This window comes from Carassius carassius, chromosome 19 (assembly GCF_963082965.1).
Source record: "Carassius carassius chromosome 19, fCarCar2.1, whole genome shotgun sequence".
Classification (NCBI taxonomy): Eukaryota; Metazoa; Chordata; class Actinopteri; order Cypriniformes; family Cyprinidae; genus Carassius; species Carassius carassius.
In genome coordinates this window covers 4,729,876-4,756,252 of record NC_081773.1, presented here as the reverse complement: position 1 = coordinate 4,756,252, position 26,377 = coordinate 4,729,876, and the positions used below count along the sequence as shown (strand labels likewise).

The 26,377-nt window shown below is 37.2% G+C and overlaps 1 protein-coding gene across 6 annotated transcripts in view; it reads right to left on the bottom strand.

Annotated features, from left to right (window-relative positions):
* LOC132094913 (disco-interacting protein 2 homolog A-like) overlaps positions 1 to 26,377 on the bottom strand; it is a 120,562-nt gene that overhangs the window by 9,510 nt on the left and 84,675 nt on the right. For 5 of the 6 annotated variants that reach the window (XM_059499577.1, XM_059499572.1, XM_059499574.1 and 2 more), the window contains 22 exons: positions 25,232 to 25,351; positions 18,915 to 19,160; positions 16,108 to 16,239; positions 14,602 to 14,634; positions 11,761 to 11,880; positions 9,061 to 9,258; positions 8,515 to 8,606; positions 8,170 to 8,280; positions 6,624 to 6,747; positions 6,426 to 6,535; positions 6,054 to 6,156; positions 5,600 to 5,664; positions 5,351 to 5,444; positions 3,794 to 3,913; positions 3,567 to 3,681; positions 3,192 to 3,331; positions 2,900 to 3,036; positions 2,204 to 2,284; positions 1,956 to 2,083; positions 1,757 to 1,871; positions 1,344 to 1,551; positions 1,157 to 1,257 (listed from right to left, as the gene is read on the bottom strand). In XM_059499577.1, the coding sequence (XP_059355560.1) occupies positions 1,157 to 1,257; positions 1,344 to 1,551; positions 1,757 to 1,871; positions 1,956 to 2,083; positions 2,204 to 2,284; positions 2,900 to 3,036; positions 3,192 to 3,331; positions 3,567 to 3,681; positions 3,794 to 3,913; positions 5,351 to 5,444; positions 5,600 to 5,664; positions 6,054 to 6,156; positions 6,426 to 6,535; positions 6,624 to 6,747; positions 8,170 to 8,280; positions 8,515 to 8,606; positions 9,061 to 9,258; positions 11,761 to 11,880; positions 14,602 to 14,634; positions 16,108 to 16,239; positions 18,915 to 19,160; positions 25,232 to 25,351 (2,693 nt within the window). The remainder of the gene's footprint in view (positions 1 to 1,156; positions 1,258 to 1,343; positions 1,552 to 1,756; positions 1,872 to 1,955; positions 2,084 to 2,203; positions 2,285 to 2,899; positions 3,037 to 3,191; positions 3,332 to 3,566; positions 3,682 to 3,793; positions 3,914 to 5,350; positions 5,445 to 5,599; positions 5,665 to 6,053; positions 6,157 to 6,425; positions 6,536 to 6,623; positions 6,748 to 8,169; positions 8,281 to 8,514; positions 8,607 to 9,060; positions 9,259 to 11,760; positions 11,881 to 14,601; positions 14,635 to 16,107; positions 16,240 to 18,914; positions 19,161 to 25,231; positions 25,352 to 26,377) is intronic. The other variant, XM_059499573.1, reaches the window with a different exon arrangement.

The window sequence follows — 26,377 nt, the reverse complement described above, 5'->3', positions numbered from 1 at the left end:
CATTCAGATAACAGTGATAAAGTGCACTTAATTCTATTGAAAGCGCGCTTGTAGTGTACTTCAAATCTTAGATTAAGTTACTTGTACTTGCAGATAATGATGTGACATGTTGTCAAGTATGGTTACCCATACTCTGAATTATTGCTCTGCATTTATCCTAAGTGTACACACAAAGCAGTGAACGCACACCCGGAGCAGTGGCCAGCCATTTATACAGTGGAAGAGAGCACTGTTCATTAACTCCCCACCACCTACAAGTCCTGCCAGCACCGAGACTCGAACCGGCAACCTTCGGGTAACTAATCCAAGTCTCTAACAAATAGGCCACAGCTGCCCAACATAAATGCTTTATCAGCCATAAATGCCTTTTCAGCACATTCAACAGTACCTTTACCAAATTTCAGTGACTATAGAATTAATTATGAAATTACATATAAAGATGTACTCAAAAATGAAAATTATGTCATTAATTATTCACCCTCACGTCATTCCAAGCCTGTAAGACCTTCGTTCATCTTTGGAACACAAATTAAGATTTTTTTTCGATGAATTCCGAGAGTTCTCTGTCCCTCTCACAGACAGCAAGGATTCTAACATGATCGAGGGTCAGAAACGTAGCAGGGACATCGGTAAAATAGTCCATGTGACATCAGTTGCTGGCTACACAGTAATTTTACGAAACTACGAGAATACTTTTTGTGTGCAAAGAAAACAATATGCTCAATATGCTTTCAATAGTCCCTATGTAGAAAGTGGTGAGGACGGGGGGTGGGAGACGTTGTTTCATCAGCCTTCGTAGGAAGTGCAGATGCTGCTGTGCTTTCTTTGCTAAAGTGTTGGAGTTGAGAGATCAGGTAAGGTTCTCTGCTAGGTGAGCACCAAGGAATTTGAACTCAATGGGATCTTTGCTGAAGAGACCTACCACAGTCGTGTCATCGGCAAATTTGATGATGTGGTTTGAACTGTGCATTGCTGCACAGTTGTGAGGCAGCAGAGTGAACATTAATCACGATTAATGCAATAGATGTGCTTAATTGTGATCAATCGTTTGACAGCACTAATTATTTCCATAATAAGTACTCTTTTTTTTTAAGTACGCTAAAGTGTGACCTCTGACCTCTGTGGTTTGAGAGAGTGAAATGGGGTTGATCTTTACCTGATCATTGTCCTCCAGCTGTGAAACATCTCTCCCACAGGCCTGTGCAATCCTCTTTCCTGCCACTAGGTTTCCGACTATCATGGAAGCAGGACCCACCTCTGAAACAACAGAGACAACAGGCCATATGATGTGCAAAATGTGCATAAAATGAAAAACAACCACCCAACACTCACGCAGGACTCACCTGTACCCGGCTGCTTCTGTCTAGGTTTGGGCAGGTTGGTGACACAGGTATGAGGGCACATGAGGACGTTGCAGGGGTGCAGGGCTCCCTCCAGGAAGCGCTGTTTGGTCTCTGAGATGTGGATGCCGCCCAGAGGAGCTTTGGGTAGTGTGTTAGCGGGCACCAGAGCCAGACAGTACACTCCCACCTGATGGATGCTGTCGATAGCCTGAGAGTGAGACAGAAAGTGATCAAGAAAATATGTATGTGTGTGTCTATGAGTGTTGTGTTTGTGCACATTACAAGAAAGCACTTCGGAAAAACCTACTAGTAATTGTAAAAATGCATTCAGTTTTCTGTTAGGATTAGGTTTAAAATATTATTTTGCAGTGTCCTCATTTAGATAGCTAAGATAAATGTGTGCGTGTGTTCACCTGCAGCACACGGCTCATCCACTGGAAGCTGTCCTCCTCCGAGGCATCTGGTCTCTGTTCTGCCACCACAACAATGCGTTCATCGTGCAGCACAGATAAAGAGAAAACCGCAATCCTGACAGAGAAAAGAGATGCAGCCTTCAGTCCGAGCAGAGATTCATACTCATCTCAAGTCAAGAGTAAATGATATTTGAGTTACCTTCCTCTGTACACAAACTTCATGGGCTCCACGGCCAGTGCTGTGGCCACCACATCATCTGCGTTATGTCTCCGTCCACTCACCACCATCAGTCCATCCATCTTTCCAACCACAAACACCAGATTATCCTGTAATACAAGAAACAAACCCAATCCCAGAAAGATGAACTCCACATATTGATTTAAAAGACACTCAAAAGTTATCCTGCTTCAAAAGGAATGGTTTTGTTTTAAGGCATCTGGACCCACCGGCCCGATGAAGCCAAGGAGAGATGTGCGTGTGAAGGGTCTGTCACTGATGGGAGCTCCTGATGATGTGACTGGAATGGTCTGAAAACAAGACAACGAAAACATTTTAGTCGATTTCACAATGCTGTCAAGTCCTAATTTTACTAACCTTTTTTTTTTTTTAGGTAAGCATCAAAAACTTTTTAACAGGGTGATAACACATAACTCAAAGCTCTTGATGACTTGTGGTTTTATTTGTGAACTTTTAACCATTTTTTTTAAATAAATTGTTCTCATTGGCTATTGCTGTTACTTTCTATCTTATATAAAGTTATGCCACAGTCAGACAAAATAGTATAACTTGATCTATATTGTTGTAGAGAAAATGCTCATGTATTTCTAGAATCACTTGAATCATAGCATCAGAAATTTCAGTAAAGTATAATAACAAGAATTGCAGATGTGAATGAATGTTTTAAACGAGTGAATAATTCAATGACTCGCTCAAAAAGATCCAAAATACGCCAACTGGTATGTGTCACCCACAGAATGGCCCACTGAATGAATCAAAGTGAGTCTTTGACAGATATATTTAATTTTCAAAATTGATACCACTATGGCTGCTCTTTTAATTTAATATAGAACCGAAATCGAATATTGATTGAACATTTTAAGACCAACACTATATGTTTAAAAATCATTGGGCATTTTGTTTACCTCAAAGACATTCTTTGTCATGCCTGGCAGACCATAGTAGGAGATTCCTGTACTGCTGGAGCTCACACAGATTTCTCCAACCTCATCCGTTCGACACAGGTATGGCGTGCCCTCTAACCGAATCACACACACCAGCGCTACACACACAGAGATGCATAGACAGTACATTAGTCCCCAAAGGAAATAAAAAATTAAAATAATAGAATGTTAAACATAAAGTGCCAAAAAGTAAAGCATTTCTTCATCACACTATTCATCCAATAAAAATCAATGTGAGTAAAGCAGGTCTCACCTCCAGGCATGACCTGTCCTACATCCTGGACAGTGAGCACAGAGAGCTTCTCCTCTGTGTCTACTCGAATCACTCCATGACTCAGACCGCTCATGGACAGTACTGCCTTACCCGGAGGAGGAACACCCATCTCTGGAGGCCTGAACACACACATACAGAGTCATTCAACATGGATTTGTGCTCTGGAAAATGATACTGCTGTATGCAAATTTCAATGCAAAATATAATTGTCATTTCTGAGATGCTAACTGAAATGCATTAGATAATAAGGTGAAATAACATAGCAATCAGTGTCTTGTGTAAACTGGGCAGAATGCATGCACTAGAACAGTAGTGGTTTTACAGTAGCAAGTTGCTGTAATGTCATCAGTGTACCTGCGGATGGCGATGGTCATGGCCTCAGAGGAACTTGCACACGGGCAGATCACCTCTGGTCGCAGCCCACGGGCCTGAAAGACGTTGAGGAAGGCATCGCAGGACGAAATAGACCCTGCATTTCAATATGCACAACAGACACGATGTTCCAGCGACATTTCAGGCTGTGTTCCATACCATTTTGAATTACGCTTGTTTTCGAATTATCTGTTTTAGTGTTTACTCACATGGGTTTGCTCCATCAGCTACGATGAGCATGCGGAGAGAACTGAGACTGATGTCTCTCTGATCCCGCTGGGCTAAAAGTGACCAGTGCATGTCCCTGGATTTCACCACGGCTACACGAGCTGTTTGAAAAACACAGGACATATGACCATGCAAACAGTCACACAGCATTTAATCAGTGTAGTAACAGCTATGATGTGAAACAGGTGTTTACTGTTTATATGTGACCCTGGGCCACAAAACCAGTCATAAGTAGCACGGGTCTGTGTAGCAATAGCCAACAATGCATCGTATGGGTCAAAATGACTGATTTTTCTTTTATGCCAAAAATCATTAAGATATTAAGTAAAGATCATGTTCCATGAACACATTTTGTAAATTTCCTGCATTAAATATATAAAAAGTTAATATTTGTTTAGTAATATGCATTGCTAAGGACTTCATTTAGACAACTTTAAAGCCAATATTCTCAATATCTTGATTATTTTGCACACACAGATTCCAGATGTTCAAATAGTTTTATCTGAGCCAAATGTCTGAGCCAATCTTAACAAACCATACATCAATGGAAAGATTATTCATTTAGATTTCAGCTTATGTATAAATCTCAGTTAAAAAAAGACCCTTATTAGACCAACTATTAACATTAAACCTACATGTCAGAGTCTTGTACCAGTACTGTCTTTGTTAAATATTTTACTCTTTTGAAAGGTTTCCCTTAAAATTAACATTTGTTCACAATGCTCTGTTAGCAGATTATATAATATTTCTGAACAATTTTAATCCAGTAGACAGTATTTTATAAATACGTTTAAAGTTCACGAACTCCTCTTTGTGTCGTTACTTCATTTAACCTGTAGGTGGCAAAAGTGTCTTTTTTTAAATATTATGAGTAAATCTTCATAATTCATATAATCTGAAGAAATGCGGAGAATACAGTATTCTACTGTCCAAGAGTTTGGGATCAGTAGATTTTTTTAAAAATATTTTTGAAAGACATCTCTTATGCTCATCAAGACTGCATTTGTTTACTGTAATCAACAATGCAGTAAAAACAGCAATATTGTGAATTATTATTATAATTTAAAACTGTTTTCTTTTTTATTATATTTTAAAATGAAATGTATTCCTGTGATGGCAACACTACATTTTTAGCATCATTACTCCAGTCTTCAGTTTCACATGATCCTTCAGAAATCTTTCTAATGTACAGATTCTACAGCATTTATTCAAAAAACAAATCTTGATGACAAATTACGTCAAAATGTATTCATTTCAAACCAGCTGCAAATTCTTTATTTATCTTAACAGGTTTAACTCACTTAAACCTCCTTTTTAATTAAGAATCCAAAAACTTTGGAATCAACTTTTAGAAGAGTCCATAAAGAGTCTCTAATCTGAAGAAAAATACAGTTAATTGCAATGCAAAATATCTATTTCAAATACACAGCAACTGCATCTCACATCAGTTCATTTGGTTTATCCATATGAAAGTGGCCATTGTTCTGTGGTAAAAGATCATGACACACAGGCGCTCTGGCTTTAGGCAGTAAACTCACCTTTATAGGTGTGGACTTTCTGGATCCAGGAGAGAGGGTTGACCTTCATCAGCGAGTACGGGATGCTGATCACGTGCATTCGGTTCATCACACTCTGAACACACATCACCATGACAGCAGTTGCCAAGGACACAGGTTAAGAAAGCAAAAGACAGCTGAGTGAGTGCGAGGTGATCTAACTCCTTATCCATGTGTGTGAGTGTATGTGAACGTATCAAACCAGATGTCAACCACATGTGTCTGACTTACCGTGAGGACCCCGTGCCATAGACCAGCATCTCGTTTGAAGTCCAAAACATTTGTTATAATTTCACCTGTACAAGACAGTAAAATCACAGTAAACATTTTGTGGTGTATATTGCAAAAAGCATTTACAATAAATGGTGTGATGTATGTAAACAGCAGCAAGTAAAACACCATAAATTATGCATGAATCATTTCAAAACTTTAGAAATTTTGTTGTTTAGATCTTAGTTGTGTAGATCTAACTGATAATAATTACATTTGCACTAAATCTAGTATTACAGGTGTATACAGAGGCAGAAGAAGAAGGTAACAGTGTCTTTACTGCAGGAGCTGCTGTGTAAGGAGTGTTAAGGGTCTGTGAGAAGTTATTTAGAGAGTGGAAGTAGGACACTCTAGACCTGCAGTGGCCGGTCTCAGAAGAGCCTGTGTGTGATGTGTGTAAGGCACACACACTCACCCTCTGTGTAGCCACAGGCCTGTGTGAGCGCATGACAGTGAGCCAGCATGGCAGAGTGAGACACCGTGATGCCCATAGTGCTGCCCTCCTTACTGGTCTTATACTGTGTACAGAAAGACAGACTTAGAGTTAGAGAGATGGACAGATAGATGAACGGATGGACAGACAGGTGGATGATAGAGTCAGAGACGGACAGATGGACAGACAGGTAGATAGAAGGATGGTCAGACAGATAGATGGATGGATGGATAGATAGAAACAGATGGATGAATGGATGGTCAGACACTAGATAGATAGATAGATAGATAGATAGATAGATAGATAGATAGATAGATAGATAGATAGATAGATAGAAGTTTGTGTGGTCCTGACCTCTATGTATGCGACCTCATTGCAAGCGTCTCTTATTGGAGGATGCCAGTCTTTAGGAGGCTTTACAACATGCTTTCCGTCAGTAACAAACCACAGCAGTCGTGGCCAGCCTGTAAAAACATATACACATTATACCCGAGGTGTAGAAACAGCACCATTAAATAAAGATGAAATAACTGGCTTGTACAGAATACCCACCCTTAAAAGTGACAACTTCTCCGGTCTGTGCTTTGGGCAGACCCTTCTGACAGGCATCCGTGGTCAGGGCCAGAGTGACCCCACAGCTGCCCAACAGAAACCCCACCTGCTGACTCCCTGCATCCTGATGAGAGGAGACACAGACAGTCATCAATACAACACTGATCTGCAGTCAACTCACTCCCTCTCTGTCTTAAATCAGACGGTATGTGATAACAGTCTCAACAACACAACACTAAGGCATCATGTGTGTTTTTGTGACATTCATATTAAAAGGGTCTTATGAAACTGAATTGCTAAAAATGCATGCATTATTTGGTGTATCTAGTGAAATTTATCTGGTTTAAGGTTAAAAAAAACACATTATTTTACACATACTGTACATTATTGTCACTCCTCTATGTCCCACTTTTCTGAAATGCGTTGATTTTTACAAAGCTCATCTTTCTGATAAGCGAGGTGTGCTCTGATTGGCCAGCTATCCAGTGCGTTGTGATTGGCCGACTACCTCAAGCGTGTGATGCAAATTTTATGCCCCTCACCATACTGTGATGCTGTGTCCCAGCACGACGAGACAAAACCAATAAAACCCATAATAAGCGAGGCATTTATTGCATCCAGTGGGGACATAATTGCTGATTATAATGACTTATACTGTGTTTTTACACGTTGCGTTGGATATTGCACTGCGTAAACATAAAACTATGTCTGCATTAATGAACAGAGAAACAACAAGCGCTCCTCTGCACTGCTCAAAACTCACATTTGATTAGTCAGTGGCAAGTTCTTTAAATATGTAAACGTACTTACAGACTATGAGTCAGAAGCGCCAGACTGTCCATGCAAAGTTGGAATTTCCAGACTTGTATGCGCTGCACACACTCAAATAATTGCGTTGCACTGTTCCAGAACAGTGCTGTAAATACAGATTAACCTCTGATTTCTAGTTGAGCCCTGATTTGTAAGACCAAACAAAGCATTTTTCCTTTCACAATGAAACACACAGCTTCTCCACAACATGGCGGCATCAGCCGTTGTTTCTTTGCGTGAACATTTGGGCGGTGTTACGCAAATCTTCCCACACAGTGATGTAGACGTGTGGGGGGGGGGGGTGTTTAAACGAGGCGTTTTAGGGGGGCATGGACGAGTCTTAACTTTATAAAGAATATCTCTTTGGGTTTGAGACTTCAGTTTTTGCAACTTTAGGGATCTTATCTATGCATGAACACCTTTTAACACTCCAAAGAGAAAGGTAAATTTGAAATCGCATCATATGACCCCTTTATTAAAGGATTAGCTATCTCCATCAGGAACATCATCTCTATTAGTCAAACCATACACGCGTCAAAGCAGCACAGAGACAACTTATTATACCTTTCAATAGAAGACATTCAGGTCTTTTACGGAACTTTTTAAAAGCTTTTTTCAAGGATAACGCTGTGATGTGAGGAGATCAGGGTGTCATATTGTGTCTTTTCCTGTAGGGAAATTGTGATTGAAATCTATAATAGTGTTGTTTGTGTGCTGGTGTAATGCTGATTAATACCTTTCGAGTGAGTGGCACTTCAATGGGCACAGGCACCAGCTCCGCCAGGAGGCATGCATAAAACGCCACCATAAACATCACAGGATCATTGTTAGGGAACACAAGGGCAACCTGCAGAGATACACAACAGATGTATTTACACCTCTAGCATTAATTATGTTTACTGCAACTGTTTGTGTATTACTTCTTTTATTCTGTGCCTGTTACACTTGGTATTAACATTGTCCATCACTGGATATGTCAAGTTGTGTCAGAAATGGTATATTGGAATTTTCTTTCTCCTTTATAATACAAAATAACTTAGAATTGTGCTTAAGTATACAAATTGGTATACTGGACACTCACTCTGTCTCCAGGTCGCAGTAGTGGTTCATTCCTGGTGCTCAGTTTGTTCAGCAGTGTATAGGCAAGTTTCTGACTCCGTGTCCACAACTTCCCTACAGAAACACGTTTACAAAAACACATTTAAAGCAGGCAGGGTTAACCTATCAGAAGAACTTGACACTGTTAAATTTATAGCTACAGTATGATAGTGTTTTTGAAATCAAATCTTTGCATAGCTATGTTAGGAAACACTGGCATCAAACAATGCTTTGGAAAAACAATTAATCCTTAATAAAGCATATACATAAAACCACAACAACCTGTGTCCTATACTCCTGAAACATTGGAGTCTCATATTTTTCAGCAGTCAATGCAATTTGGGAAAGAAATCAATCAAATCTGTATGTGTGTGAAAATATTCAGATATAACCCCCTTTCTAATTGGTAACATTTTCATAAGTAACTGGAATTTATAAAAAAAGTCTCTTAAATTTGTAATTAAATTATGTAATTCAATTACATGTAACTAGTTACTCCACAATAATTCAGTGGGAAGTTCCACAGTACCATATGTTAGTGTGTAGATGGTTTTGCCGGCGTTGTCCAGTGCAGTGAGGCAGGGGCTTTTGGGTTGTGTGGTGCCCCAGCGCTGTAAAGAGGCCAGTAATGAAGGAGGCCAGTTAGTGACCACCCCCAGCGGATCCCCATTCAGGGGTCTCATCTCACCCCCCTCAGGCTTCGGCTGGTTTGGATCTGGATGCTGGACTGTAGATGACAGGAAATCATGTCAGAGAAAGACTGCTGCTGTTTGTGTTTTTTAATACAATACTGAAGTATTATATACCCTATTTGGTTTGCTTTATGCTAATATACATTTTACAGATTATATATAAAGTTGAGTTTCCTTCCTATAAACAGTTGAAAATCAGTCATTTATAAGCAGCTCACTGGGTTTTGGAGCAGAGTTTGTGTGAGAGTGATTTTAAATGTCACTGAGCATCTCAGGGTGACTTATGCATCCTGAGGATGAAATGTGACACGGCTTTAAATAGATTTGATTGATTTTGTGTGCCAAGGAACAGGAAGAGAATATAAAGAGAAATAGAGAGAATATAAAGTGAAGATGCTGCTGCTAAGAGAATAAGAAAGAGTATTTCTTAGCATATATTTAAGAAATATAAGAAATGACTGACTGAAGAGAGCGAAAAGAAGAGATAGATTCAGAGGGTTTCTCAAACTTTAATTACCTGTAAACTTGAGGATCACTGTTCTGTCACTAGACAGTGTATATAGCAACAATAATAAAATAAGAGTTTATCTCCATAATGCAGGTACAAATAAAAGGCTGAACAATTTGAGTATGGCATACAATGTTATGTTTATATGCAAATAAACAAATTATATATATAATATAAACAAAGGCATATAATAAAACAGACATTTGTTTCTGAGAAATTGACTTGAGTAATAATGTTTAAACCTTTCAATGATTTAACTGCTGTATAAAATCCTGACTTGAGACTGACCAATCAGAGAAGCCACTGTTACCAAAGAAACAGGAGCAGGTCACTCCAAACTCTCAGTAAACAGGTCTACTTTCTCAATATTTATGTAATACGTATGTGACAAATAAAGAACCTTAAAAGAACCTTGAACAAAAGTTTCTTTCTTTTCTTTTCTTTTTTTTTAACGCACTACCATTAAAGTTTGGGGTTTACAAAAAATATTTTTATGTTTTTGAAAGAAGAAGATGTGAAAAAAAAATATTATGATTTAAACTGATTTAACACACACACATATATATACATATATACAGTGCCGTGAAAAGATTTTGCCCCCCTTCCTTGTTTTTTTATTTTATTATCATTATTATTATTTGCATATTTGCCACACTTGAAAGATGCAGATCATAAGACAAATTTGTATATTACACAAAGATAATGCAAGTAAATACAAAAAAACTGTTTTTAAATGATGATTTAGTTTATTAAGGGAAGAAATCTGTCCAAACCTGCCTGGCCTTATGTGAAAAATTAATTGCCCCCTCCTGTTAAATCATAAAAGAACTGTGATTAACCACATTATTATAGAAAGCTGAGTTCAATTTCACTAGCCATTTCCAGACGCATTCAACCCTTCACAGTGACGTACCACACATTAGGCAGAAATAACTAATAGTCTTAATATGGCTGCCTTATTCAAATATGTTGTTTTGTATTTTTTTTCCCTTCTGTCTCCTGGGTCAGTAACTTCTTCTAAAAAGCAATTTTTGACTAAATAGCAAAAGGTTATGAGTAAGGATATTCAATCTAAGTGTAAATGCCAATTCACATTTTTGTTTTCAACCCTTTTGTGAGTAAATATATATGGCGATGAAGGGCTTGAGTGTGAGACATGGCTCAAGTTTTAAAGATCCTCCTGAATACTAAAGCTCTGAAGGAAATACGATTGGTGTTTGTCATCGCTATCATGATGTGGTGGTTTTGTTACAAAAGAGCTCTATTTTAAGTCTTTATTTTACTAATATTTTGTTCTTAGCATCTTAGCTGAGATCACTACTTTATTATCAGTAATAGTACAGCTCTCCCCAATAAGCCAAATAATTTCATAAAATCCTATAGCAGTTCTACTTTGCCTTTTCATGCCCTTCCCTGCTAATGTCCCTCTGTCTTGCTTCCCTGAATAGACATAATTGCTTATGCTGCACAAGTGCCCACTACTGGCAGAACCATTGCAATGGGTTGAATTGAAACTTTCTAAGCCTTTCTTTATCGCATGTTATCTGCTATGGCACTGAGATATTTAAATTTTTGTCTTTATTCATTTGTTTGATGCACAATTCTATATGCCTATAAATATGCCTGGGCTCTAAGAATGAAACAAATGGTAAAAATATCAATTCAATAAATGGAGTGTCACAGTCATGTTGCATTGTGGTATTTGGAGCTGCCTGAGGATGTCAATGCAAACTTCGTTTGCCCACCACTTGACTTGATTAAAATGGTGGTGGGAATTCCCCAAGGTAAAGTGAGTTTGTATCTAGAAGTGAAGTGGAACACACTCCTAGACAGGTGGAGCTGGGGGAGGTAGAGGGTTTCAGAGAAACACACTGCAGGACTACAAGTACAGTGAACACTTAACCAGACTATTTAAATGTTGAGCAAGCAACTTAATAGCTGAGCAGAGACTAAACAGTCTTTAGTAAATTATGTGAATGCTAGCAGAGCTTTATGGCAGACTTATATATTTCTAGATGTATGAACCTACCATCCAAAAGTTCCTCGAAATCATCAACAAAGAACTCTCGTAAAGGGGGTCTCTTTGGCCTTTTCAGAGTGTTTAGGAGCTGCTGAATCTTAGAGGACACTCGACTGTTGACTGGAACACCTTTAGACAGAAAGTGTCAGGAGAAGATAGGACATAGAAAAAGAGAGAAAGATGGAGAGGATGAGATAAAAAAGCAGAGAAAGGTCATTGTGAAAGGATGGTGGGGTTTCACACACAACAGCCTGTCAGTCAGTGTAAGGCTGTATGCCCATGGGTTTGGTTAAGATGGTACTGAGTGTGCTCAGTAGAGACACCTGACCCAGAGCATCAAAGACTTCGGCCTCTGATTGAGGCAGCTGGACTCATGCTGCCTAGCAACAAGCTTCTACCCAGCCACCATCTCATCAACCATTCATGAGCTTTCTTCTGAAAAAGTCCATCTGATCATGCTCTATATGCTTTAGATAGGGCTTTAGGATTACTGTAGTTTAAATAGATTAAAACTCCATCCACATGAAACACATGGACAAAAGATGCAATGAATATGTTAATACATGTTAAACAATATCACAGTATCACATGAGCACCAGGGTCACTCTACAAAGTGCTACAAACATGTCTGAGCAATTCCCCATGCCAAATACATATACTATATATATAAGAAAACCAAATATTAAAAATATCTAAATATCAAAACACTGATGGAGATTTAGGCAGATTAAATAATAACACAAATAATTAAATTAATAAAATTGAGTACCAAAAGCCAATTAATATTTTAATGTCCTTTGAAAGACATTTGTACAAAAAAATAATGATGGTTTATTTACATTATTTTTATAATAAATATTATTATTACAGTGATTTCTTGATGTTACTGTCTTTAGTTTTACCAATAGGGATGTAAAATGCATACATTGTTCAATGTTAATAATTACATTTCTTGTTCAAAATACATTTACTGTGCTTGTTTGAAATGGTGATTGCTGATTGGATGGTAATTTTCAGCAATTCCCATTTCAGTATAATCTGTTCTTTCCTCCTACATAATTATGAATTTAGTAGAGTCACAGAAACACCACAAAATCACCAATGTGTAATGAAAAAATTCTGTAATATATAGTGTAATAATTAGGTTACACTGACAAAAAAACCAAAACATTAAGGAACATTTCTCAGCTGGTTTTTAGAGAAATTTTAGAAACACCCATCAAATGTTTCTATTGAGGTAAACATATGCTTTCACATTAACAGAACCAAACATCAAGACACAACAATCATCTTCAAATGATGAATCTATCTATTCTTTCATTTCTCTGTTAAATATCTGTCTGTGAATTCCACAGAGAGATGGCTGTGTCATGTATATATGCATGACTGAGATGTTCTGTGACATTCCATTGTCATGAGACAGACACCTGAGCCTCAGCCGCTGTCAGTCTGCCCCTCATCTCTGTCTGCATCTCACACACACTCACAGACCGTGCTCAAGTACCCAGAATTCACTGCAGGAACCAATGAAGCCAATTACTGTAACAGCTCCCCACACACACAACCTTCTTGCTATTTAGTTTAAGAATAAATTCTCTCATGTGAGGATAACCACAACATAACTACTGCCAACCTGCTTCATAAATGTCCATAAGCCATATTAACCTTATTAACCATAATAATCACACACTATCACCACCATGATAATGTGGCTAATGTGCAACACTATTCAACCAAGCGTTTATTCGCCAACAAATATGTACTACTTTTGAACATGGTGCCAATTTGACATTTAAATGTAACTAAATGTTTTACTAAAAGTATGTTTTGTAAAGGGCATATCGTATAAAAAAGTAACAAAAATCACAGAGCATAGCATAATCTAGTTGTTAAAAGCAAGGACCTTTTGTCTAATTATCTCTTCACACATTTACTTAAATACAAACTTCCTCTTGTGAAAAAGAAGTGCACTTAACTGCAGAGAATGTTCCATTTCAGTCCAAATGATATAAAACTTGTTATTATAATTATATGTAACTTAAGTGTACTTAAGTGTAACGTATGTTTCTTAACATCCTTAAGTACACTTTGTAACAATGTCAAATGAAAGGGTTTTAAAGAACATTTTAATCATTCTGTATTATCTTCTGTCCTGCTTTAAAGTACACTTAATTTGACGAGTTTACTAACATACTAAAGCACATAAGTACTTAATTATAATTTTAACTCTAGCGTGTTCAGTATTAAATATTACATTCAAGGTTAATATATTTTGAAAAAGTTAATTTTTTTTATCTTCATCATTACAAAATGTGTAATTACGAATATCTTTGAATACATGACTACAAGTTTCAATATAAATAACATTTCAGTATTTTAAGTGTACAATAAATACTCGTCAGATATTCTTAAACTATACATAAGTGCATTTTATATAAATTGGAATTAACATGCAATTACAGTAAGCATCCAAAAACATTACACTCATTTCACACTTAAGTATGTTCTTTCTGTAACAAGTACTCTTGAAAAGTATGCGAAAATGTACTTTCTCTTTCACAAAAGATCAACACAGACACATCAAAAAAATTCTTAGTCCCAGATATTTCTAGACAATTGTTGTATCTTCTCATAATGCAAAATCTATAAATAAACGCTGCGAAAATACCTTGAAAGAATAATTAAACGACATTAAAAAGACAAAGAGACACATTAGGAGGAAATACTTTTCTTATGATAGTAATTTCCATGAGTTAAGCAGACAGTGTTTAACACAGAGGTCACAGCTGAGACACAGATGCACAGAGACACCAGGAGGAGGGGCAGATTGAAATAAACATGTATAAATACCATCCATGGCCTCCCCATCTCCCTTGTCAGTGCCTAAAGAAGAGAAAACGTGAATAAACACGCACGTTCATGACAGCATGCTGCTTCTACAGAGATGAGGTGACTCAAATTGAGCATGGCAGACATAGTCTTTCTGTCTTCTTGCTTTTAATTTTGTTGTGGTTAACCAAAATTAAACATTCATCCAAGAACTAATACACCACAGCTGATGTACAGTTGTGATGTTCAGTTCTATGTCTTAAAGGGACATTACACCTAAAAAAAAATGTTATACCCTCATCTTTATACCCTAATGTCAGTCCAAAGGTTTATGATTTTTCCCTTAGTGGAACATAAACGGACATACAGTGAAATTGTGACAAAAAAAAGCATACATCTCACTAAGCATATTTTGAGCATTATAAAGCCAAATGATAGCTAAACATGTTACCTTTCACCTCAAATCGAAACTGACCCTTCTCAGTTTAAGTGGCTCGTGAACCAATCATATTTTCATATTTACTAGTTAAAGCACAAAATAAACATGAATGACATTAGAAGGTACTTTATTTCTACTATGGAAAGACGTCAATACACACCATTTAAAAGTTTAAGTCCACCAAAGTTAATCAACTCTCCTGCCTGATTTGTTTATCGGACAAAAATGGTGGATTTGGCTTTATGATTGGTGAGATCGCCTGTGCTTTTAATACAGGGCACTTCCTGGTCAGGATTTTGATAAAACATCCAAAGTAGTTTGACCAGTAACATCCAGGTAACATACATAATCGACCAATCATGGCATGTGAGAAGATCTACAGAGAATGATCAAAGTGATGCAAATACGTGCATGCGTTCGACTTGAAACGTTGCTGTCCACTGATCAATGTATGACACCAAAGTACCAAAGTACTGGATATTTTAGGCTATATAGAAATCCCAACAATGATGCGTCCCATAAAAATAGTTATGCTTCCACGCTTTTAAACCTGGTGTGTTCACAATACATACAAATCTGCGAAAAAGAAATAGGTGGAAACAAAACTCCGAGCAAGCTTTTTTTGTTTTTGTTGTATTATCAACACACTAGGGGTGAATGTGTGGAAGAGTAAATGAGACTGTATTTAACAGTGACATGCAGCTGAGTAGATGACAGACTATTACTCTTTTAGTGAACTATTCCTACAAAAGAGCATGCTGATGACATGATACAGTCTGGCTTGAACAAGCAGAAACATACAAAAAACAGGCAAAAATATCCCTCCCACTGTTTTTTCAATAGATAAGAACTGTAGCAAAAAAAAAAAAAGAACCAGAATGTTGGATAAGTCACCTTAATATTTATGTGTGCTAAATATTTTTAGCTTTGAATCTCAATCACTAAAAACAAATCAGTCAGCTTGAACTTCTGTACGCAGTAGTGTTGAGAGTTCTGTGGAGAAATGACATGATATTCCCTCTTTCTTACAGGAAAGAGACATGTGAGACAGGAAGATGCTCTGCAGGCTGAAGCTTTAGGGGACTCACCATCGGCGGTCTCCATGACACTGGTGTGTGTGTATCCGCGTGGAAGCCCTCGCATTGATGCCACCTGTGGACGCTCCGCATGCACCGAGCGCTCCGACAGGCCTGTCACATCCGGGGGTGCACTGTGGTTGTCTGTCATGAGGTGCCAAAGGTCAAAGGTGAGTGGAGGTCAAAGTATAATAATGCATGATGGACTGTTCCGTGATCAAACCCATGGTAAATTATGATATTGATCACATAGTTAAGAAGCTGCACAGGATTTGCCTGCGATAATTTCTCATTGGTTCATCTCATTCTACAATGATAAAAACATGGAATTAGACATTAAATATGTTCTGATTCCATGTGAACGTCCAACAGAAGAACTTTATAGTCTTTTATATACAAGTGATTTCCACACTATTAACCAACAAGCAGCTGCTTTGCATTTAATCTTCCCTCTTACGGCTGGGTTTGTCTGGCAGACTGCTTTAGAACAGTGGACCCACAGAGCGGCTCTGACACTGTGTGAAATCTGAGGTTATTTACAGTGAGCGCCCAGGGCCAGCTCTGAGGGCAGAAAGGCAAAAAAGAGGGTGAAAGAAAGAGGAGGAGACGAGAGAAAGGAAGAGATAAGGGGAATGCAAATGTTTATAAGCAGAACTGTTAAGAGCAGAGCAGCTGTGTAAAGTGAATGTGTTCTGCAGTTATGGTGTTACTCACTCTCATACCGTTCAAAACTTGCATAAAATAAGAGTTTTTATTCAGTTCAAACAGTGATGATGGGCTGTCAAGATCAAAACCCAGCACAAAAGCAGAATAGAAGTAGTCAATTTGACTCTGCAATTTTTCAAATTAGGCTTTCTTTTTTTTTCTTTTTTTTACAATGCTGGGATATAGCCCTGTGTTGAGTTAAAGTATAAACATAGTTATTTGGACTACTTACATGACACTTTCATGGCGCCTTTTGTCATATATAGAGCTTGATCTTCATCTCCATTTGTTTCACTATGAAACAACCATCATAGCTTGAAACGATATGAGGGTGAGTACTGCATGAGTTATTCCTTGAACAGGATTCATTAACAGCGAAGGTTGCCAAAAATGATTATTTTACAGCAGAACTGGAACCTGCTCAGATCTTTTGTTTGCCAGTCAAATTAACAAGGCCAATTCTGGCTTTATCTGCACAGATTGGCTCCAGGACCCTAAAGATATGCCAGTACAGCTGAAAAAAAAAAGTTTAAAAACCAACCATGCACTATGCAAGCAAGCAGCCAGGACATTAAAACCATGATTTTATCATCGCCGTGAGCAGCAGCAGAGCAGTAAAGCGCTCCTTGTGCTATAAACATTAGCAGTGTGTGAGCATGTCATGCACAAATGGGCAACTATAGAGATGAAGGTAAAATCTGTTCTTTTGTTTTTAAGGCACTGAGCTGTAACAGAAACATTGCGAAGCCTGTTGATGATTTTGCGCTTAAGAGTAAGACAAGGTTATCAGAATCAGAGCTCCAGGACTGAGATCAGTACACAAATCCAGCCACCCAGCTATAAAGACCATCCAGAATTTTCAGTTTTTGGTTTTGGTGCTGGTCTACCCTGTTGAAAAAACTGAATATTCTCGTTAGATATGTTTTGAAGAATGGCTGCTGGTTTGAGCTGGTCCTAAGCCACTAGCTCCTGCTCAAGAGCAGCTTAGGACCAAAACTTGACCAGCTCAAACCAGCAGCAATGCTTCATAACATAATTAACCAGCATATGCTGTTGTGTTCAACAGGGTAGCGAGTGGACCTTCATAGAGTAGCCCAGCTGTTCAACAGCAAACTTCACTTGTTAAGTCCACTAGTGTTCAGAAGTTTGAGGTCGGGAAGATTTTTAATGTTTTTAAAGTATTTAATGCTCACCAAAGCTGCATTTATTTGATCAGAAATACAGAAATATTGTGAAATAGTATTACAATTTAAAATAACTGTTATCTACATGGATATATTTTGAAATGTGATTTATTGTAGTAATGCAAAGCTGAATTTTCAGCATCATTACTCCAGTTTTCAGCGTCACATGTCGCAAATCCTTTTAATATACTTATTTGCTGCTCAAGAGACATTATTATCAATGTTGACAACTGTTATGTTGCTTACTATTTTTCTAAAAATGTGATACTGTGATATCTTTAAAAAACAAACAAACAAAATCTTTCCTACCGCAAGCTTTTAAACAGTAGTGTAGGTTGACCAATGAAGAAATGCTGATTCATCTCATTTAAAGGAACAGTTCATCCAGAGATTAAAAGCCTGTCTTAATTTGCCCACATCATTTAAATCCTGTAAGACTCTATCTTTTCAATTGAACATAAAAAAGGAATAGAACAACATATTTTAGAACAATATCTGAATTCTGCTGAATTCATATGACGGATTTGTGTCAGTAACAGACCAAAATTTAAGTCATTATTTAACTTTATCTCACATCAAAAATATTGCATGGCTTTAGAAGACTTATAAGTTTTATTGACCTCAATTTTCATAGTGCTGTTTTGTCAGTTTAGGAGGCCTAGTCACTCTTCACTTCCACTGAATGGAAAAGAGCTGCATTAACAATCTGCCAAACATCTCCTTCTGTGCTTCACAGATTTGGAACGACATAAGACTGAGTAAACATTACAGAGTTCTCATTTTTAGGTAAACCGTTTCTTTTACCAGAACACATTTAGTTTTGCATCTGAGTTTCTGAAGACATGTATCCAAAAACAGAGAGGCTGAAGCCTATGGGTATGTCTGTTCTGAGGATATAAGGAGAGGTTAGTTGGACTGGTGAGAACTGACCTAGCTGTGTGTGAGCCATGAGGTCGGCCAGTACGGTTGCAGCTGAAGCAGAGGTGGTGTTTGTGGCGTGATGGGGTCTTCCTCCGGGGTGGGAGGAGGTGGAGGATGCAGACGATGAGGTGGAGGAGCCCTGGATGACTCTGTTAAACCAGTGCTCTACGCTAGGATGTGCCTGGTATGGAGACGAAGAGGCGATCCGTCCCTGCCGGCGCAGCGAACCTTCGTCTTCTGATGCGGAGGAGGTGTCTGGGAGGACAAGAACAAGAGCACTAATGGTTAGGTGGAACAGTTTATTTCAATATGACAAGATGATAATGTTTTGTGATTTGTGAAACCATAATGGATAAAAAAACTAAACTAAAAATGGTAATTTGTCTTATGAGGAACTTAATTATCTATTGAAGGCAAGTACAGTATGTAGTTGGTAGGATGTTCTCTGCTGTCACTTAGTAGTCCAAGTCAAATTCTCATTTTGGTCTGTTCTTTAATACAACTGTGCATGTACTGTACTTACACGTGAAATTATAAGTCTGATAATATGAAAAATAATAACACACCTCACAATTGAGGTTTCATAGTTTCAGAAAGTGTATTTTATTTGCATTGTACTGGCATATATATTCAAAGAGTTTTCATGCTAATGACTGACTGTATTACATTTGTTATAAATAACACAGATCAACATTCAGCAGCTCTTAAAAAACATATGAAAATACTGCTCCTGTAAAACTCATTAGATCTTTTAAAGTTTGTTTTGAATATAGATTATGCCGATCTTTTAACCTCTCACATCATGATTGATATGGAAACATGAAAAAAAGGCATTGCATTGGAGACTCACTTAGTTGGGTAACATGTCAGAGTCTGATTATCACTTCATAGCCTTAAAACCTCAAACAATCAATACTTTACATAACTAGTCATTACCACTGATCTAACCCATCTTAAAAAAACTGCCTTTCTTCATCTTGCACTCGTATATAACGATATGATACTAACATGCTTACAGTGGCCCTCAAAGAAAAAAAAGTCAAGTGTCATGAGTACTCAAACTTTTTTTCCCAATGTCTTTTAATCAGCTGGTAGTTGATGCATAAAGTCAGTTCTCCTCAAATAAACACATTAAATATCATCATGATCAACTAAAATTGCATGGCCAATGTCAAATTACTTTCCATCAACACTCTGAACAGTATCATTTCTGAGCTAAAAATCTTTATTTTATTTTTAAATAAAGCTTTAAAAATGCTTTATTTTGGAACCACTGTGCTCTATAAAAGAAAGATGAAAGCTACATTCAAAGCATCCATCACAAACTTCAGAAGCACTGATATATGATTGTTATGAAAGATAAAGCAGAAAGCATTTGTTCTCAGTCCAGACTAAAATATCACTTTGATGAGAACTGCCGGGGGTTAAGCTGGAAAATACATATGATGTAATGCTCATGTGGTCAGAAATGAAGCATGTGAGGCCTGCAGTTATGGGAACACGCATGACTACATCATTCCCCCTATTATAAAAACATTATAAACGTAATGCCACAGAAAATAACAGATGTACGCCAATTAATGAAGAAAATATATCATATAGCTAAACCATCTGCACTATTTCATCATTCTGCTGAGATTTAAAAAGTATAATAACAATGAGAACAAGAACCCAGTGAATTCATAATCAACTAACTCTATTAGAAAAGTAAACTGTAATGATCATTAGGCTGCATTACCACTAATGCACTGGTGTTTTTCTAGTTAATTGACTATTTGATATACTTAATTTGAGACTGTAAATTCACAGTATTTATTTTCCGTTGTCCATAAGTCTTACTGTCAACAAGTCACTTAAGTGCAAATAATGTTTGTGACAATAACATGAGTTACATAATGAAGTGTATTTCCATTTCATACTATCATACTATCATGTAACACTTTATTATGTAAATGAATTTTTTATATATCCCATAAAATAAAAAAAATATATATAAAAAAAACTACATCCATACACATTAGAGTAAAATTGCACAACACATTTAAGGAGTTTATTGTATTTTTCACCATTAAACTGCTTAGACCATGTGCAGTGCCAGACGATTTTGCAGGGGCCTCAGCACCGAATGTTTTGAGTCAAGCACAGAATGTAATGAGTGTCACTGAGCAAATATGAAACTGGACAATAACGTATGTAAACCCCCGAAATCATAAGTTGCATTATTTCATTGCGCTTTGGCGTTGCATATACTGCATACAGCCTGTAAAAACAGACCTTAAAAATAATGTAGCCTATAGAATACAAAAAAAAAAAAACGTAAAAAAAAACCTCTTCGCGTGATCCCTGTATTTACATAAAATGGTCTGGGCTAAGCCCCGGATGTCCTTCAGTGTTGGAAACGCCCCTGGCTTAGACGTGCACAGAGGAAATAAGGGGAAAATGAATGTGTATAAAGACAAAAGAGAGAGAGATTGACTGACAAGAAGCCTGTAGGTGGTAGCAAATTCGTTTAACATTAATTATGCAATTAATCACCTACAGGGAGCAATTACTATGGAGCGTGTCCAGCAAATTAGGAGACAGACACTGAGCAACAAACAGTCATGCATTAAATGTGAAAGGCATTAGCCTAATATATCTCTTTAAAACAGCATTCTTATGAAGGAGAATAATCTACTTACACTCAAGGGTGTCTGATACCTGTTATCATTAGTGCAAAACAGTCCTGAACCCTGAATAAATACCTGAACTACATTTAAACTAAAGCTTAGCATTACTTACATTAACTTACATTTTGAAACTGAAATGACTGATAATGCTGCCGATTTAGAGATCAAGGTGGACTATCATCAATAGTCAATAATTGTAAATTATCAAATGTATGAAAATAGAAATCAGAATTCGTAAATGGTTATCATATTTCACAGTATTGTTATTTTAACTGTATTTTTGATCAAATAAATGCAAATAATAATAATAATAATCTTACACAATTCTTGCAAAATCAAACCTCTTTATTCTTGCCCAGACTTAGGGATTTTGTTACGATGTGATCAGAAATGCTTTTAAAATGTATGCATGTCTAATAATTTATAAGCAGCTCGCAATAGAAACTCATTAAAAACTAGGCTCATTATTGTGAGAACTATTGTAATTCTATTCTCACTTCATGTCCTCAGGCACTTGGAGAGTAACCTTGACACAGATGCAGAAAGAGCAAGATGGAAAGACAAAGAGACAGAGACAATAGGCATGAAATAGAGTCATGGGAGAACACAAGTGATTTAAGAGAGAAATTGAGAATGACAAGGAGGGAAAGGATGAGGCCGAAATGAACTGGAATGAGGAGGTGTGCCAAGAAAAGACAGAATGAAGAAAGACTGCACTTTTAACAACTGCTGTACTGAAAACCTGACCTTTAAAACAGAAATAATTCTTCTAAACTTCTCTATCAGTCACTCCACCAGAAAAGAGTCTGAGGTCACATCCAGAGAAGAAACCTGGCACAGTCTCACAGGACAGAACAGACCAGGAGCTAACAGGATAATGAATGCAAAACAGTATAAGATGACGGAAAACATCAAAAACGGCAAGGAAAGTGGGTCAGACAGCATTTTTCAAGCTTGTCAGATCCAGACAGAAGATAAATCAAATCAGTCACAATGTAATAAAGCTGCTCTATTGCTATAGAATATAAAGGTTTGCTAGGTTTAATGTCAGTGATACCAAACTCCACTGGTTCTTGCATGTTACATGACTGACTGCAAGAGGAAATGTTTGATTATATGCAGGTGAAAATATGATTTGTGTTGGGGTAGAACTAAAGGGTAAGATTTCAAAGCATTTATAGCAATATATGGGATTTAACACCTTCAAAGCTATCTAGAAGACTTATATAGCAAATTAGTCTGTAATCAAAACATAATGACTTTTTTTCATTTGCAGGTGAACTAGTTCTTTAAAACTGACCGCAGTGTGTCAAGAATGAGGTAAGAGGGGATGGGGCATAGGGCAAGATGGGTATCTGACAGGCCAGATGGGTTATCAGATCATCTCCATCGGGGCACTTTATGTGTGTGCGTGCATTACTGCATTCAGGACACAAAAGAATTAGCGGACCATTACCAATTCCCACAGGGGGGCGACCCTGAATGGGCCCGTTATACTGATCTGACTCCACCCTTGAACCTTTAATCCCACTGACCTTTCACTGACTTTATCATTCTGACTGAAGAAGGACAGAAGAGTGTATCAGGACACCAAGAATCAGAAACACCATTGCACAAAGCAAAGACATTGCACAAACACGAGGAGAGAGATGAGCTTTTCTGACCACAAGATGTAATAATGTGTAATGTGTAAAGAAATTAACTAACATAACAAAATAAACTGTAAAAGGCCAAATAAAGTCTTATTATTATAACAAGATCAATACAGATATAACACTAAAAACCAATAGGAATGAATAATCAATCATAAAACTCTTCAGAATAGCTTATTGGTTCTTCCAAGTCGGCAACACAGCCAATCGATCTCTCTTTCCTATACAGTATATGCAACCTTATTTATTTCTGTCCTGTTTTCTTAGCCCTCCTCCTCCCCAGCACCACCTGTCCAGATCTACTACAGGGTTCTTTCTACTTTACCTTGCAGGAGCATCATGTAAACTAAATATTTTTCTGATCGACTAGTAGTTGTTCATTTGAGGCAATTAGTAAACTAATCGGACATTCATATGAATAAACCACATAATTCATAGTAATGAGCCTTTAATTGCCTATAGCCTATCAGCGTTCAAGAGAACACATAATTGCAACAGCGCACCTCAGAAGTAATGATTACGAATGCTTCAGGGGGAAAAAAAGAGAAAGAAAGCTGTCTTAGCATTATAATAATTAATTGATTAGCTAGTTTCTTCTGTATTTTTGACTGCAGTGACGAAATCGACGACACTAACTGTCATCACAGTGGACATGCACGTTTCATACGGAACATAATCTCAAATAGTTTGCTTTCATTATTTTACAAAAACACAATGTTTTGTTGTTATTTTAAAGTGCACACAAATGAAACTAGACATGAAAAATGTTTTAACTCTAATATGTATGACCAAAAATGATGGAGTATTTTAAGTTAAATGCAAATGATCTCACCAGCACCTCCAAGTTAATTGTCATGCAATGAGCATGCTACTATTCATCTTTCACACTACGCACAATCACTTGCATAGTGCACATATTTCTAGGATGACGTTAAAGCGAGCGGCTTTTTCATGTTTCAGGTGATAAGCCACATTTGAGGTCAGTGAACAAAATGAACATTTGCATGTCCTGCAATGTCCATGACCTCACCACTTTCTGTTTTCTTTTTTTTTTTTCTGCGACTAAGCGCCTAATAAAAAGTTGTCGACTTTTCATCACCTAAAGGGTAGTCGAGTATATGTGGGCAGCCCTAATCTGAATATATTACATCAGAAGGATTTGTTCATGCCAGCAGCACCAATGTTAAAGTTATAGGCTGATAAAACTGTACACTCCTTTTCCTATCAATAAAATGCGGTTAAAATCTATTTTGAGACATCAAATGTGATTTCATGTATCAGTTTTTTAAGACAGCAATGAGATTAAAAGTAGGGCCAATAAGGTCTCTCCTCCTTAGAAAAATACACCAGTCATATCACGTGTCCTATCAAATTTCATAAGAGATCATAATAATGTTTCAAACTGTGCTCAAATTTGCCTCAAATCTTTCTCTAAATCTAAAAAAATCGAATGATCTGAGCAGTCCACATTAATGTTAGAGCTCTGTACTGTTACTGTCAACAAGTGTCCCATTGTGTCATCTTAATTCCTTCGAGGGAATCAGTTAATACTTAAAAGAAACTCAGTCACATAAGCAATGATGAAAAAACAAGATTATGTCAATCTCTTAATGTCCATCGTGTGATTATTGACATTTGTGTATTAACTAAATGTGATAACTCATATAGATAAATCTGTAGCCAGTGGGTCAATAAAGCTGGTACTTTGTTAAATATCTCCATATGCAGGCATGTGGGAAGGTGGTCTGGGAACTGAGTGGTCAGAGGCTGTTCTCTTTGAGTAAATAATGAGGCTATTATTCAGAAATCTATGCATTGTTCTCTCGAGGCTAAGCAGATCAAAACATCTTGATACTATCATGGACTGAAATGCACATTGACAACTGCTGTCAAAAATTAAAATATAAAGTACAAATGCTTCCAAAACATTTCTTGCTATAGCCTTCATAGAAAATGCTCCCATAAAGTTCCTAAATGTGTGTCCCTGGTATGTGTGTGTGTTTACCTGGGGGAGTGCATGCTTCCACTGAAGACTGCACTAGAACAGAGCGTCTCTTGGAGGGCATCGGCATCTTTCTTTCTTTATACTTTGCCAAGGCTGCTTGAACGGCTTCTGTGTGAAGGTCTGTGGGGACACAGATAGTGCCAACTTAAGACGAGCCAGACATCAGAGAATGAACATTTTCAAATCCCAATTGTCTATATGATACGATGGAACAGATATCATAATAACAAGATAATAATAATAATATACTTCTCGCCAAGGTGCCTGCTTCCTTCATTCACATGATTTAATGATTCATTCACATTACTTTAATGTACATGCAAGTTAATTAGTAAAACTTTAGCATGCAATAGTGAAACTGACCCTAGAAATGCGCTTAAATGTATTGAATGTAGTATACTTGCAGATAAATTTAATATTAATGATTTAACACTTTCATGACTGTTTCTTAACACAAGTTTTAAATGTACTAAATTGCAGCTTCTTTACAAATGTGTAATAATTAACTTTACATTAAAACGATATTTAAATACATCCCATAAAAGATTCAGAAGAAATGACATTTAAATATATTATAGTTTATCAAACAGCAAATGCTTGTCAGTACATTTAGCAGCACATTTTCAGCATATTTGAAAGACTATAGGAGTAATTCTGAAGTTCGGCCAATTGCAATTAATATGAATTTAAACTATAATATATATTTATTTAATTGCAATCAACGTGATGAAGTGTCTGAAAATGATACATTCAGTTCACACGTAAGTATACAAATTTTTTAAAGTACTCTTTTTATAGTTATGCTGAAGTGCACTTTTCACAAGAATCAATTAGTGTCTGTTGTGCTTGTCCCTCGTGATTACAGAGCTTAAAGGAAAACGGCACCATTTTTCCATATTCCACTATGTTCTTCCCTCATCTTAGATGAGTTGATACGTACCTCTCCCGTCTCAGTGCATACACTCAATTGCTGTAGTGTGTGGCACCACTATGCTAGCGTTTAGCTTAGCACCATTCATTCCTTAGGATCCAAACAGGGATGAATTTTGAAGCTACCAAACACTTCCATGTTTTCCCTATTTAAAGACAGTTACATGAGTAGTTACACGAGTAAGCATGGTTACAGAAAATAAACAGTGGCGATTT